The sequence below is a fragment of the Pelophylax lessonae genome (genome assembly GCF_965119305.1).
Source record: "Pelophylax lessonae genome assembly, chromosome: 1".
Lineage (NCBI taxonomy): Eukaryota > Metazoa > Chordata > Amphibia > Anura > Ranidae > Pelophylax > Pelophylax lessonae.
In genome coordinates, this window is record NC_138768.1 from 540,049,416 (window position 1) to 540,065,818 (window position 16,403).

Here is a 16,403-nt window from a genome sequence, read left to right on the forward strand (position 1 = left end):
ACTCTGACCCAAGTTGTGTCCAGGACTAGACTCTTCCAAACAATGCATTGATTCCAGCGGCAATTTCTAAAGGGAATAGAATCCATATGAAATGCTCCAACATCTCAACTGGCAAGATCACATTATCCAACAGAGCCAAGGTTGACTGTTCCCTCAACAGTAGGTTTTCCTACAATGGGGATTCCAAAAGAGCACAGTATGTAATACTAGGCCAGCACCTTGGTGAACACCAAAGGCAGAATCCAGAGGCTGAAGGCAGGCCCCAAACTGGTAGAGTCCCAAAGAAAAGCAAAGAAAATGCAGATGCACTGAAAAAAAAATAAACTAGGAACATGGAGCACAGGCCTGGTGGATTCTCTTTGAAATTTCTGGAATCGATTGAAGACATTCACCGTTCAGAAATCGTAGAGGAGTCAAAAGCTCCTATTGGGTAAAAAAACAATAAAGAGCTTAGGAAAAAAAAAAAGCTAGAACTGGGGAACACATGAACTGGGGCAAAAACACCTAGTTACAGAAGACCCGAGAGGGCTCGATAGAGATGTGTTATCTGTGCGGGGTCACATGGAGATGAATAAACCAGAAAGTGAAACTTCATTTTGTAGCTCTGGCGAAATTTAAAAAAATATCTTAATTGAAGATGGAGAAAACATACAGTCCTGTCTGTGATTTGCAGATATGGAAACAGAAAAAACTGCCTCAGCTCTGGAGCTTTTGGCATGGACACCCCAAATATACTGATCTGACCTAAACAGCAGAGTCCTGTAAACTTGAACACAGACACGTAGTCACTGCAGGCAGGGACTGTCAGGAAGAGCACATGTGGTGTAGATAAACTGGAAACCAGCGCTGCTTGACTAACTGGAAAGCTGTTCTTTAAGATTTTCATATCCAAGATAAATTCACAAGTTGCTGTAGATAATGCCAGAAATTCAGGGCTGTTGCAGAGAAAACATCAATCAAAAACTGGGCAAACCTGCACCAACTGGATGACTGGAGAGACCTCCAGGGCTTAATTTGTCAAGAATCTACCAGCACTTGTTGGCTAATTGGAGAGTTTTCCAGGAGTTACCTTATCTGGTATGAATCCAACAGCAGCTTTTCATAGCAGATGTTTTTGAAAGCAAGAGTACACACAACCACTCTACTGAGGCATGATGGTTGCGGGGGGGGGGAGGTTATCCGCTGCAGGCCAATGAGTTTTTGTTGCCCATGCCCATTTCTCTTGTAGGTGGCAGTATAACTAAACTGTTCCTGTGTCCCTCAGTGGACAAGAAAAAAAAGTGAAGATTTGTTATATTTTAGAGAACATCTAGAAATGTTGCTGGTGTCTAAGCAGTACCTTGAAAATTTTATATTTTGTGTTGAATTATTCCTAAAACATAGAACGGTACATCTTAAGTGTGCATATGCGCTACTATGCCTACAGCTTTATAACCGTATATCTACAGTGTAAATCTAAGGCACTGCTGCCCCTGCTTGCTAGTCTCAAGGGATTTCAAATTAAATTTGGTGATGTCACTACTGTGCTGCTCACTGTTCTCTTTGCTGGAGGCAAATCAGTAATGGAGAACAAAATTAGCAGCAGGATGACCATAGGCAATACTAATAACTATTCTATTGCTTTGCCCTCTGCCTCCCTTTTTTGGGCACAGCTTCCAAATATTAGTTAGTCTTTAAAAAAAAAAACCCAATAGAGTAGTTCTGTGATTTTACATTTCTTGCAGGCAAAATATTTCTAAGGCTCTGTTTACATGTAGGCGTTTTGGGGGAGTTTTTCTGCTCTAGGATCAGCTCTCAAAACGCCCAACAAGACAAATCCTATTCATTTCAATGGCCCCTGTTCACATTTGAGCGTTTTTTGACGCTGTGAGCAAAACGCCCAACGCTCAAAAAAGTACATGAGCTTCTTTTTGGGCAGATTACAGGCGTTTTCCATTGGTCTCTATTCAATCTAAAAACGCCTGCACAAAAAAACGCCTGCACAAAAAACGGCTGTAAAAACGCCTGTAAAACGCGACAAAAAACGCGGTAAAAATTGCGGTAAAATCGCTGTAAAAAATGCGTGAAAACGCTACGCTCAGGTGTGAATGTAGCCTTAAATTTGACTGTTTATCAGAGAGCTATTACAAATGCGGGAGAATGATAATTAAATACCCAACATAAGAAAATAATAAATAACATTTCTTTTTGTTCTCTATTTAACAAGTTTTATGTCGAAGAAAGACTTGGTAAAACATTGACAGCTTAGAAATAGTCCTTTAGAATTCAACAAAATGTGGTAATTGCTTACAAACCACAAAATGTTGAGCACTTCTGCGTTTTGTGACATAAGTTAAATATAGAACAATTTTGCAGAAAGATATTTTATGTAGTTCCTTATTATGAAAGCAAAACAATATATAACTAGGTATAAAATACCAAATAACTAAATGTCATCCTTGGTTCTCACATTTATAAAACATTCTCAAATAAATGCAACAGCCATACAATCCACCGGAGAACCAGGCAAAGAAAATGTTTTGTAGCATTTTCATGCAAACTATAATACTGACAGTTATGAAAAACTATGTTGCATTTACAGTAATCAAAGTCATAAGCGATTTAGTGCCGGGTCACACTTGTGCGATGCGGGAAGGCTGCGAATTTGCAGCCTGTTCCCGCATCGCATCCGCACATCTGGCAGTTCACACTGCCATATGCGATACGCTGGGGGTGTCAATGAAATGTTAACGACACCCCCAGTTTGATCGCATATCGCAGTGCGATTTGACAGTTCGCACAGGATCGGATTGCACAAGTGTGAACCACTGTGCGATCCGATCCTGATGCGGCTGGAAAAATGCCTCATGTGAGACTTTTGTGCGGGTGCAGTGCGAATTTCAGCCATACAAAGTGTATGGCTGAATTCGCACTGCACATCCGATCGCATGTAATGAAGGAGCAGTGCGCAGCGATATTGCATGCGATCGCCGCACACGCGGAAGTGTGAACCGGCACTCACAGATGCCTGGCAGAAACAGCTAATATGATTATAAAAGTAAAATATTCCTTAAATTTGACTACAGTATAACCTAATATTATTACAAGTTCGTTTTCCATTTCAATCTGAAGTTAGCCAAAATAAAAAAAAAAGCCGTCAAAAATGTGCTGCTCTGAGCTTATAGATGGGATCACATTGCTGCTGTATTAAGGATGAAGTTTGGCATTTTATTTTTGGATACAGCACAAAACACATTAGGTATGTGTATTTGTACCTGCAAGTAAAAATCATCCCCGCAATGTCTCCTTACAGCCCCTGAATACCATCCTGAGTGGCTATATTCCAGTGCTGTGAAGGTTTACAGCAGCTGCTGCTACTGAGAAAAGTTGGACTGCTAACCTGCCCCCTTTTGCCTGCTTCCTTACCATTCACAGAATTCAAAATACAATTATCACACAATGCATAACAGTCTAGGAATGCAGGAGGAGCACTTGTATGACAGAGGTTTCCTGCACTCGCGTACAGAAAACGATGCATTGGGGAAGTGTAGTAATACAAGCAATGCAAAAGGCAGAGAGGGCAGAAGGAACAAAGACGACAGAGCAACTTTTCTCAGTAGCAGTGTTCACCTTCACAGTGCTGACTGACGCTAAATGCAGTATCTGGATGGCAACTAACAGGATTAATCATGAACATCTAGCACATTTTAACATTATATGTGCATAATTAAGTGTAAAAGGTTACCTCTACAATACTCCATTAGGATAAGGATCTCCCAGACATTATCATTGGTAGAGTTAATGGCACAGTCTATATATCCAACGATATTTTTATGTCCCGATAGTTCTTTCTGAAAAAAAAAAAAGAGGAAAAAGAATATAATAAATATAAAATACCTATATTAATTATAAATTTAAGTAAAAGTATGTAGTGAAACAGAGTAAATTGTCTAAAAGAAATTAAAGTGGACGTTTAGTAAAAAAGGGACTGGTCCCTCTTGTTGCTTCTCTCCTGGAGTAGGCCCTCTGCAGACTAGCTGGTTATAGCTTTTACTGCGTGGGCAACCAATCAGTGCCTGATGCAGCACTTGCCCTTGGCCATAGCTGGAAAGCAAAAGTAGCAATGTGGCAGTAGTCAATCAGATTTCAGAGAACCCAACTACAGGAGAGAGACTGAAGCCTCGTACACACGTACTGATCGTCGGCCGAACGATCGGCCATCTTTTGTCCAGGTCTGTCGTGTCTGTTGAAAACTGCAAAAGTCTGCCCACGAATTTTGTCGGCCAACAACAGCCGACTGCAGAAGTGATGTCATGTGATGGTTAACTTTCCGTGTGTTTTTTCTTTTCTGAGCATGCCCAGTCTTGCAAATCTGCTGTCTGTCGGCCGAATTCTGTACTGACTGGCGAACAATCGGCCGTTCTGGTGTTGGCCAACAAAAATTTTAATGCCTACATGACTGATTCTTTTCGGCCGAAAGTGCGCTGTCGGCTGTCGGAAGCATCATACTAATAAGCCTACAATCGGCCGATCGGTCGTCGGCCGAATATTTACGGCCGACAATCGGTACGTGTGTACAGGGCTTTAGAGAGTATTGGGTCTCTCTCTCTCTCTCTATCTATCCATACATACATACCTATACACACACACACATATATACACACACATACTATATTATCAAAAGTATTGGGTTGGAACGCCTGCCTTTACAAGCTTATGAACTTTAATGCCCTCCCAGTCTTAGTCCATAGGGTTCAATGTTGAGTTGGCCCATCCTTTGCAGCTATAACAGCTTCAACTCTTCTGGGAAGGCTGCCCACAAGGTTTAGGAGTGTCTATGGGAATGTTTGACCATTCTTCCAGAAGCGCTTTTGTGAGGTCACACCACATTCAAAACACACTGCAGCCGGTGTCCATATTAAGTCAATGACACCTCAAATGCAGGTCGCAGGCGCAGTGTGTTTGCCCACACCAGATTGCATGGTACATGGTATTTGTCTACCATGCAAAATGGGTGCAGTGAGTTTCCAAAAGTAGTACACACACTACTTTTGATGCAGTGAATTAAAGTGAATGGGCTGAAATCGCACTGCACAGAATTGCATGTGAATTGCACAGGAACGCACAGCATGTTCTTGTGGGATTCCCAGTGTAAACCTGCCCTTAAACGCAAAACGAGCAGCTTACTAATCATTAGGTGTGATGGCTGCACCAGTTTCCTTTTCTTAGGTTTTTTTTCCCTCTGTTTTCACCTGGTGATCTGGCCAGTAACGCACCTCCTGTATTATACAGACACCACTCTAAATGAATGAGCACAGGAGGCACAGCAGACTGCTGCATTGTCAGTCTGGGGGGGGGGGGGTAACCTTAACTGTATTAGCAGATATGAATGCACCAAGAAATTGAAGCCAAAATTTTTCTTTTGTGATAAAGGTTTTATATATATAAATAAAATCTGATCATTGTAACCACCCCTGTCAGTGTAAATGGTTTGTCTCATCCATGTAAACTGATATATTCTGCTGGAAAGCTTGTGCTTTTGAAAAGGAACAGATTTGCCGGCCGGATCACCAAATGAAAATAGAAGAAGTAAAGCCTAAAATAAGAAAACAAATGCAGCCATCACATCTGAATAAACCGCATTATAAAAAAAATGTTTGCTTTTGGATTTAACACAAGCTTTGTAAAACTTTTTTATGCTGTTGTAAGGATCACGATCAATGCACAAATCCACACAAAAGCAAAAAGACAGAAAATAAGAACAAATTCTTCTCCAGTGACATCAGGCACTAGGCAAATAGCTTTGCTTATGGCCTCTAGGTTCTGTTACTTGAGCTTTTTTAAGGCTCTCATTTTCACTGTTACTTGTGTTTCTCTTGGTTTTCACATGTGTGGTAGGCAGAAACAGCATTTTAATAAAACACATACAGATCAGACTATGGATGCATTAACCTCTTAATAACTAAACACAATCCAACATGGTTTCTGAAGCTAAGTAACTGAAATAAAATAATGATCTAAAACAACATTTTAAGCCTCGCTTTAAATAGGACCTTGACGTTTCGTCAAGAAGACCCCTTTTCACATAGTACCACTGTCTATACTCTAACTTACAACTGCTATTGTCCCAGACATCAGACTTTTTTTTTTTCTTTGGCCCAGTGCATAATTTAGTACTACATCTCTAATTGGATAAAATGGACACAGCAGACTCACTGCATATCGGCTCATGCACAATGCAGCTCAAAAAAACAAAAAAAAAATGCTTTTACAGGCATTTGAGGTTTTATTTCTCTGCCTAAAAGCTTGAAAAAGCTTGAGCTTTTGTGCTGTTTTGCAAGTTTATTGAGCTTCTTTGAGCAGAAGCATTTTTTTTTTTCGCAAGCCCTTCCCCCTAATTTTTCCTATTTTTTTTTTTTTTTTACCTTTTTCACGCTTTTTGCGCTTTTTCATGCATTTTTGGGCACTTAGGCATCTTTTTTGCGTGAAACCTCCTCTCAAAAACACAAGTTAGGTGGGGTTTTTTTTTCTGTCTGTAAAAGCATATGCCTGTACTAGGGCTGCAACGACGCGTGGACTACGAAAAATCGTCGACGTGCGTGAAAGGCGACGACGTGTCAACTCGTGACGTCACACGCCCCCCCGCTGTAAGCATTGCCGGCCGGGTGAAATCCCCCCCCCCGGTTCCGTCCACACCGATGTCGGAGACAAGAGGACCATGAATACCTGAGGAGCTGTTTAGGGTGAGCGCTGACCGTCTCCAGCACCCCCGTACTCCGCCACAGCTTCTGCCGCAACACCTTCGCCATCCTCTCCGATCACCCAGGTACTCAGAGATGTCACATGTGCGGCGCTACACCGGATGTGGCTAGTAATGGTCTGTACTAGATGGGAGGGCTTACTGAGGGGTCTGCACTGGGAGGGGGGGGCTTACTAAGTGGTCTGTACTAGGTGGGAGGGCTTACTGAGGGGTCTGCACTGGGAGGGGGGCTTACTGAGGGGTCTGTACTGAGAGGGGGGCTTACTGAGGGGTCTGTACTGAGAGGGGGGCTTACTGAGGGGTCTGTATTAATTACGGGATTAATTAGCTAATCAAAAAAACACTCAATTAAGTAAAAAAATAAAATAAAAATAATCGTTAGATTAGTCGACTAATCGTAAAAATAATCGATAGATTAGTCGACAGACGAATTAATCGTTAGTTGCAGCCCTAGCCTGTACACTCCTGAAAAAGCCATAGTGTGCATAGACAATTGGCTAACATGGAGGGAAGTTTCCAAGCAGAAAAAATGAGAGCTCAAAAAAGCTCAGAAGCCTGTAGGAGCAGCTTCTTTGAGCTTCTTTGAGATGCAGTGTGCATGAGCCCTAAGAATGCTTGCAAGCGATAGTTTGTTGAAAAGCAACTCAATGTGGTGTTCATTTTATTTTTAATAAACACACACTCAACTGTCCCGCGATCCAGCAATGCAGCCATCCGAACCCCCAGTTCTCTCCCCGCCTCTCCCTGCCTCTCCCAGGCGATGGCATCACAAGTGTGGGCACCAGGCTGTGGCCAGGCAATCTTCTGGGACCTGTGACGTGTCCTAGAAGATTGCAGGAAGTGAGGGGGAGAAGAGAACTTCCACTCAGGGTGCCGTGGCGCTCCGAGCAGAAGAAGGGATGGGTACCGGTCAAAACTAGGTACCCCCCAAAAAAATTACATACCAAATGTGGGGGCGTGAGGAGTGCTTCAAGCGGAAGTTCCACTTTTGGGTGGAACTCTGCTTTAAACAACAAAGAAGACCCAATGGTGACCTTCAAATGCTGTACAGCAGACACTGCAATGGAGGTAGATCAGAGTATCCACATAAAATTACTCCAGATTCAAATGGCTTTTTATTATGCCTCTGGACGACTATACTATTTTGTCACATACTTATGAGCGGTGTAACCTTCCTCTTTAGAGCTGAACTCCACGCAGATATAAAAAACACATTTATGCAGCTTTGGATTTATGAACACATTGCAAAATGTATTTTTAAATCCAAGCAGTGCAAGTAGCTGAATTGTATTTGGTATAGCAGAGCTTAGACTGGAAAAGGGAGAAGCACAAGCTGGACCAGTGTAAGGCCCTGTTCACACCTGAGCGTTTTGTTTTGTTTTAGCTCGTAAAAGGCTCATCTCTGAAGTCTCAAAAAGCCCAACAAGCAAAACCCTATTCATTTCAATGGCCCCTGTTCACATATGAGCGTTTTGTCTCCTGAAGCTCAGAAAAAGTACATGAGCTTCTTTTTTGGCAGATTACAAGCATTTTTGTTTGATGTCAATTAGGGCTGCAACGACTAGTCGACATAGTCGACTACAAAAAATCGTCGACATGCGTGAAAGGCGTCAACACGTGACGTCACACGACCCCTGGCCGGCAAATACCCCCCCGGGCTCCGTCCACACCGATGTCGGAGACAAGAGGACCGCACAGTTCACCAGATCAGAGCGATACCTGTAGGTAGGCGGGCGGGGAGGCCCTGGAAGCCCAGCTGTCACGATAGACTCGGCCGCATCCTCCGGGAGATCGCAGCTCTTAAACCACAGCGCGCAGCCAATGTTGTCACGGCCAAAACCCGCAGCCCGCCCCTTCCGCAGCCACAGGCCAATGAGAGCTGCCGGACATCAGCATGAAGCCCACACGGAGAGGGTACCCAGTCCCCGGTGAACGGCCATTCACAGAACTGGACCGCAGATATCCTACCAGCCCCGCCCACTAGTGGAGATGGCAACACATCGCTAGGCGACACACCCACCTAACAAAAGCAGCACATGACCCCATCCACTCATCACTGCAGAGATCTGGAAGCTGACCATTTCCCATGGCAACGCCAGTCATTGTTCCACTACAATTTTCAAGGCAGCATGTTGACATTGGAGCAGATACAACAATCACCTGGGCCATGCATCCTCCAAAAAGCTGACTACATACCATACAACCTGACTGTACAACCGCACTGTAACGAGCTTGAAGGAGGTTGTACAATCTACTAACTATGTAGAGCAAGTGCCTGTCTTGATTGGATACAAGAGTGATTGGGTAAATTCAAGAAAAAAAAAAAAAAGTATGTTTTTTTTATTTATTTTTTTTTCAGATAAAAAAAAAAAAAAAATCGTACTGCCCCCAGATGGCTGCAGCACTGATCCAAGCTGCATCTGTTGTCTGCCACCTGAAAGACCGAAATAAGCTTAACAGAGTTGTAAACCCTCTTTATATAAAAAAACAAAACAAAACGTGATTATACTTACCTGCTCTGTGCAAAATGATTGCAGAGCAGCCCTGATCCTCTTCTGGGATGCACTGCTGACACTCCGGGGCACTCCTCAGGTGCCCCCACAGAAAGCCTTCCATGGGGGTACCCGTGCAGGCTTGTTCCCAAGATCCCCTGCTGCATCCATTGACAGACAGCGGTACTTTGGTCCGCCCCCCACATCACTGGATTAACACTGGATCAATGGCTCCTGCTGCTATCAATCTGTCCAATGAGTAGAGAGAGCAGCTAGAGCCCCTGCGCTCATGCACATTGCTGGATCGGACTCGTAAGAAAAACGGGGGAACCTGCAGCACAGAGGGTTTTTCACCTTAAGGCATTAACACCACTTTATGACCATGTGAAGGAAGCCTGAAAGCAAAGCAACAAGCTAGAATAGCTTATTTCTTGCTCTAGAAGCTCCCCTGCAACTGTGTGCAGGGTCCCCCAAAGCCTCTAAGGCCCCTTTCACACGGGCAACCTCTGATCTGCGTTTCAACAAGGGATCTGCTTGTGAAATCCCTTGCTGATCAGAAAATAAAGAGGTCTCTGTATTAATTACAGGATTAATTAGCTAATCAAAAAAACACTCAATTAAGCAAAAAAAATAAAATAAAAATAATCGTTAGATTAGTCGACTAATCGTAAAAATAATCGATAGATTAGTCGACAGACAAATTAATCGTTAGTTGCAGCCCTACTCTCTATTTATACTGGTGACCATTGTCACTGAGACAGAAAGTACGGGGAAATCCAAAACGTTACAGCTGTCCACAGAGCAAGAGCTGAAGGGGAATCTCCTGATGGGGACAGCTGTCTAAGAGGAGAATTTCCTTCACTTTGGGAGATTTCCCCAAAGGTACACAGCACAGAAAAAACCTGGCAGGGGCTATGCACACACCTTAATCATCTATAAGGCTCATTTCACACTGCTGCGCCATGGAATCAGACTTGTAAGCCTCTGAGTCGCATGACATGTCAAGTTAAATGTTTCCCTAGGAGAGCCGCCTTAACTGATACTACACAAGTTGCTCCGAATCTAGAAAAAGGTTCCTGCACTACTTTGGTCTGACTTGGTTGCAATTTCAGCCCTTGTACAGGCTCCTAAAAAGCATCCAAATCAGATCAAGTCAGAAGGAAGTTGCTGGGCAAAGTTGCAGGCAAAGTCGTATGACTTTGCAGTCGCAGCAGTGTGAACTGAGCCTAAGGGATAGCTAGCAGTAGTCAATCACATTTAACGGGACTGTATCTATAATTTTGGAAGACATTTCATTGCTTATCTAAGCCACATCTTTAAAAGAGGCTTGAAAAAGGTGTGAAACATCAAAGTCTATTTGAATCTGACTAAATACTACAAGCTTTACCATGGCTCGGATATACAGTACGAGAACCTTCAAAAACATCTATTAGGGGGACCCAATTTCTGTATAATTGCCTGTCCTATGCATTTATTTAGCCATAATATTACTATAACTTGGTGGAAGTGTGAAGTAGTAGTAAACCGCGGCATTAACCACTTGCCTACTGGGCACTTTTACCCCCTTCCTGCCCAGGCCAATTTTCAGCTTTCAGTGCTGTCGCACTTTGAATAACAATTGCCCGATCATGCAACACTGTACCCAAAAAAACTAAAAGGATTTTTTTATTTTATGCTAAACAAAAAAAGACCAACATTTTTAAAAAAATAAAACGTTGTTCTTAGTTTCTGTTCTACCATTTTGTAAATAGGTAATTTTTCTCCTTCACTGATGTGCGCTGAGGCTGCCCTGAGAGGCACTGATGAGGAGGCACTGACAGGAAGCACATGTGGGCACTGATTGGCAGCACTGGTGGGCACTTATTGGAGCTGCACGGATGATCAGTGCCCTGATTATCAGTTTACATGTCCCCTGTGTGTATTTACTGGTTATTGGCTCTGCTCTCCTTACGCACTGTGGGGAGAGGAATGCCAACACTGATCAGCTGTGACTGGACAAAGACAACGCAATCACAGATGCCTGTGGATACCAGAGCCGTAGGGGAGGCGCGAGAAGCGCGATCACGGGGGGAAGTCATAGGACGCCCTCCAAGCAAGATGTGACCGCGCTGTAGCCGTCATAGGCAATGGCATAATGTACTAGTATGCATTGCACTGGACTGCATACTAGCACATTATGAAATACTTACCTTGGAATGAAGCCCTCCAGCAGTGTGCTGTCACTGTTGACAGGGCTTCCAGCTTCACCCAGTCTTCCTTCCAGGTTTGTGGGCTCCAGCAGCTTGAATGGCTTGAGCCGCGATGACGTCACTCCCGCTCATGGACTCAATGACAAAGCGGACTTTTCTACCGCTTTAATTGGGTTTTCTTTTTGGGTGCCTGGTTTGTCAGTTCTGACATCCAATATGGCAGAACTTGCAAATTTACACGATCAAGTCTGCCTGTCCATTTTTCAAGTGTACCCGATCGGGTCACTCACTGTCCTCTATGGAGAGGCGGATGTCAGCGAAAAATGTGTCTGCTAACACCTGCCTGGCATCTGGTCCGACAAGATCTGCTAAAAACAGATGCATGGTGATACAGTCGCCATCCCTCCAGCGGGTCGGATCAGATGAAAATGGAGGTTTTCATCGGATCTCCCCATAGAGGAGAGCGGGACTCTGACAGGTCTGTCTCTGCATAGTGAGCAGAGATGGAGCTTTCATCCACCTGCTCAGCGGGGATCAGCAGAGCAATCCCCGCTGAGCAAGTGGAGTCCGTCAAAACGGATCCACCCCGTGTACAAGGGCCCTAATAAGGAACCCCGCAGTTACATTTTCCCCATCTTCCTTCTGCTAGGGAAAAAGTCTAGAAAATCTAGAAAAACAAGAGAAAGATTACATGCCTCGGCCCCATGTACATGTACTTTCTCCTGAAGTTATGTTAAAATTACACTAAGGTGCTTTAACTGTGTTCATAATTATAGGATCATTATAGCAAAATTCAAAAACACCCCACTAGCATTTCTGGCCAAAGGCCATCTTGAGTAGAAGCAGATGATTCATGTAGCACACAGGTGTCAAACACAAGGCCCGCGGGCCGAATCAGGCCCTCCAGACCATTTCATGTGGCCCTCGCACCTCTCCTGCAGCTGCTGCATCTCCCTCATCTTTGCCCTCACCTTGTCTCAGCAGATGGCAGCAGAGAGGGCTGAACTCCTCTGGCAGCTGTAGAGAGGACGACCACCCCCCCCCCCCCAACTCAGCAGTTGGCAGCAGAAAGGAGGACAACTCCTCCTACAGATCCTGCACCCCTCTGTGCAGCCGTAGCACCCCCTCCTCTCCGCCTCCACTGGTCTCAGCATTCAGCTGACTCCAGGCCTCCTCCAGACCCTGCAGTTGCTGCTTCCTAGCTCTGCCTCCAGCTTCTTCCCAACAGCAGCACATGGTAAAGGCACTGTGATGTAAGGGGGGGGGGGGGGTTCTTGACTTCCGATAGATGTGGGCTACAGATGGACCTGGCCCTCTAAGGGCGACCATAATACTGATGCGGCCCGTGTTGAAATTGAGTTTGACATCTGATGTAGCATATACTTCCTGGAATCCACCTGCTCTTAGCTTAGGCATGTGGGCAGGAGGGTGTGATTAGCTGAGACAACCCCTCCTCCTCTACTTAAGATTCCTGGGATGTATGACATCATTGGCTTAGGCCTGAAAACCAGGAAGTAACTGATGAAAAAAAAAAAGTAAATATAAATATACTTTCCTATCTATTCACTAATGCTAGTCGCAGAAGTATTAAAAATAGCTAATGTTGACTGAAAGAGTGAAGTTCTGCTTTAAGGATGAAAAAAGTTCTACAAACTGCATTAAACAACAGAAAATATACCTCTAGGCTTATGACAACTGACATTTTCTTGTTCCTACAGCTGTCAATGCTCCAACAGATTATAACAAGAAATGTTAGCTCTTAAATATCACCTTTCTGACACAAAGTACAGGATTTGTGTATTCCCAAGTGGTTATGGTGCACGGAGTTCTACTGCCCCAGAAGCCGGAAGTCCTGACGCTAGATCTGTTCTTACTGCCCATAGCAATCAATCAGGTTCTCATATTCTCCATTACTACAGCAGCACAAAAAGTTCTTACATTAAAATTATTTCATAAAGCCCAGTAGCTGTATTTTTTCAAATGGTTTAACAGCATCTAAAATAAACTTGTGTGTTCAGGAGCCCTTTCATTGAAAAATCTGGTGAACCAAGCTATGTCAACCATGGAGAGATGCAAACATTGTGGTTAGAATTTAAAAAGAGGAAGAAGAGATCAAAAGTGAAGCTGACTTACATGGGGAATTTTTGTAAAACAAATAAACAGTATTTCCCAGACTCTATTATTACCATGCTGACAAAGATCAAATCATTTTCTTATAAAGCGATGGGGATTTTTAGGTTTTCCCCTAGCTGACCAGCAATTAAACATTTCAACATAATAAAATCGAACAAGTCTATTCTCACACCAAAGAGATGACAACATATCAGTATGCTTGCAAGGCAATCTAAAAGATTCATTTTACAAACATACAATTATACGGCTGAAATGCCACATACAGTAGTTTGGACTTTCTATAATATAAAGCGAGCTTCGATATATCTTAGCAATGCATACATTGATTTAAAAACAGTATGTTTATCTAGATCAGTGTTTCTCAACCGATAGGTGGATATATCAAGTGCAGCCACCAGTGTGGTAACCATCGTGCTCCTATAACAGAACAGCTTTACATATAAAAGAGTCCTGACTAACAAGTTATAACACAGTGCTATCTTACGCAGCATAAAAAGCGGTGCTCTTTGCGGTGATTGAGAGGCTGAACTCTTAGCCTAAAATAAATGAGTGAATATATGTATACATTGGAGGCTATACACAAATACTAAGGGGACAATATCTGGTGTTTTTTCATGTCGCCGATCTGCCATCTTCCGAGTCATTGAAAAGGAAATACCGGTCTGTCATGGTCTCTCTGGCCCTGAGGAAGCCTTGAGCGAAACGCGTCGGCTTGCTGGGGACCTACCTTGACCACATTCCATCTGAGACCTACTCTTTCCATCCTATACAGGCTCTTGGTTTTTTCTCCCTTCTGGGATGTATTTCTATTTAATGACTCTTTATAATCGATTTTATCAGTATTATTCTATGTTATTTTGTTTGTGCTAACATGTGCATACACGCCCATGTTTTTTACGATGAAATCAAATAAAATGTAAATTATTTTTAGAAGTTGGTTTTTGTGTGATCCTTCTACTCCCACTGGCCCGTAAAGCCCCACTTTCCCCTATCTTTTGTGTCCTCATATCAATTAGGGGTAAGGGCCTATATGCACGGTACCTTTTGTCTTGAGTGTTTCTCAACCTTTTTTCAGTCAAGGCACCCTTTAAAAATTATGGGCAGTCTCGAGGCACCCCATTCTAAAATGTAAAAACTATTCTAAAAGTTTTACATAACACAGCAACCACACATGTAGGACACCCACTGTTAGAGGTCATTTTTCCTACCAAAGCAAATACACTTTTGCAAACTGGTACTGGCTAGTTTTCCAATGTTTCTCTATCACTCGGCCAATGTGACCCCCAATGCTGATGGAGAGGGGCACAGGAGGGTCAAACAAGGATGCTATGCAGGCGACTGACATCCTCCCTATTAACTGATGACGTGATCGGTCATTAAAATGCCAGCAGCTAGAAGGTTGTAATGGTGCACAACGAAAACTTGTGGCTTGTGTAACCAAAGGGCAGGTTTCATCCATACACCGGCTTGTATACAATTTATGGGCAATTTTTAGGGATTTTGCCAAGGCATCCCTGAAGGAACCTCAAGGCACCCTGGTTGAAAAAGGTTGATCTAGTAAAATACATTATCATAGGGTCTCTGTAATACGGTATGCAAAGGACACTTTGCCACTGCTGGTCTACACCAGGTTTATAATGCATCATTAACTACTCACCGACCGCCCGCCGCAGTTTTACTGCGGCAGGCAGCCCCTCCTGCGTGAACTGATGTAGCTCTACGTCCGTTGCGCGCCGCACTCCCACCCCCACTCGGCAGCGGGAACTCCGATGCACGGGCAGACGGCTCCAATTGCCGCCTGCCACCCGCTGAGACAGAAGGACGGTCAGCTGTTGAAAACACATCTGACCGTTCTTCTCTCTTGAATGATCACAGAGCTCCTGTGATCCTTCTGTATATAGGGACACAGGTCTCTGTGATCATTTCAAAAGCCCATCCCCCATACAGTTAGAAACACTCCCCTAGGTACATATTTAATCCCTTGATCACCAACCCTGCCAGTGTCATTATTACAGTAACAGTGCATATTTTTAGCACTGATTACTGTAGCAATGTCACTGGTCCCCCCAAAAGTGTCAAAAATGTCAGTTAGGGGTCCGATCTGTCCGTCGCAATGTCGCAGTCCCGCTAAAAATTGCAGATCACCGCCATTACTAGTAAAAAAAATAAAAATGACATAAATCTTCCTGTAGTTAGTAGACGCGATAACTTTTGAGCAAGCCAATCAAAATACACTTATTGCGATTTTTTCCCAAAAATATGTAGCAGAAAACAAATTGGCCTAAAATGTTAAAACATTTTGATTTTTTAATTTTTTTTTTGGGAACGTTATATAGCAGAATGTGAAAAACATTTTTTTTTTTCAGAATTGTCGCTCTATTTTTGTTTATAGTGCAAAAAATAAAAACCGCAGAGGTGATCAAATACCACCAAAAGAAAGCTCCATTTGTGGGGAAAAAAGGACATCAATTTTATTTAGGTACAGTGTCGCACGAACGCGCAATTGTCAGTTAAAATAAAGCAGTGCCGAATCGCAAAAAATGACCTGGTCATTAAGGGGCAATCCTTCTGGTCCAGAAGTGGTTAAATAATAAGAAAAAAGGTGTGCTATGTTTGCTAAGGGGTTAAAATAAAGTAAATATAATAAAACAAAGCTGGAGCAGGTAATGGTACTTTATTTTACTATATACCGTAGAGATGTTGCACTTTGCAAACATTAAAGTCTTCCCCTTAAGGCTACATTCACACCTGAGCGTAGCGTTTTTCGCGCGTTTTTTACCGCGATTTTACCGCGATTTTTGCGGCGTTTTTTACCGCGATTTTACCGCGATTTTTACCGCGATTTTTGTG

The 16,403-nt window shown here is 43.3% G+C and overlaps 1 protein-coding gene across 2 annotated transcripts in view; it reads right to left on the bottom strand.

Annotated features, from left to right (window-relative positions):
* The window catches only part of BMP2K (BMP2 inducible kinase), a 271,429-nt gene that overhangs the window by 127,892 nt on the left and 127,134 nt on the right, over positions 1 to 16,403 (bottom strand). For both annotated transcript variants that reach the window (XR_014225958.1, XM_082273188.1), the window contains exon 3: positions 3,725 to 3,830. Coding sequence is in view for 1 of the 2 variants with exons in the window: in XM_082273188.1 (XP_082129314.1) it covers positions 3,725 to 3,830 (106 nt within the window). In the remaining variant the exon portion in view is untranslated. The remainder of the gene's footprint in view (positions 1 to 3,724; positions 3,831 to 16,403) is intronic.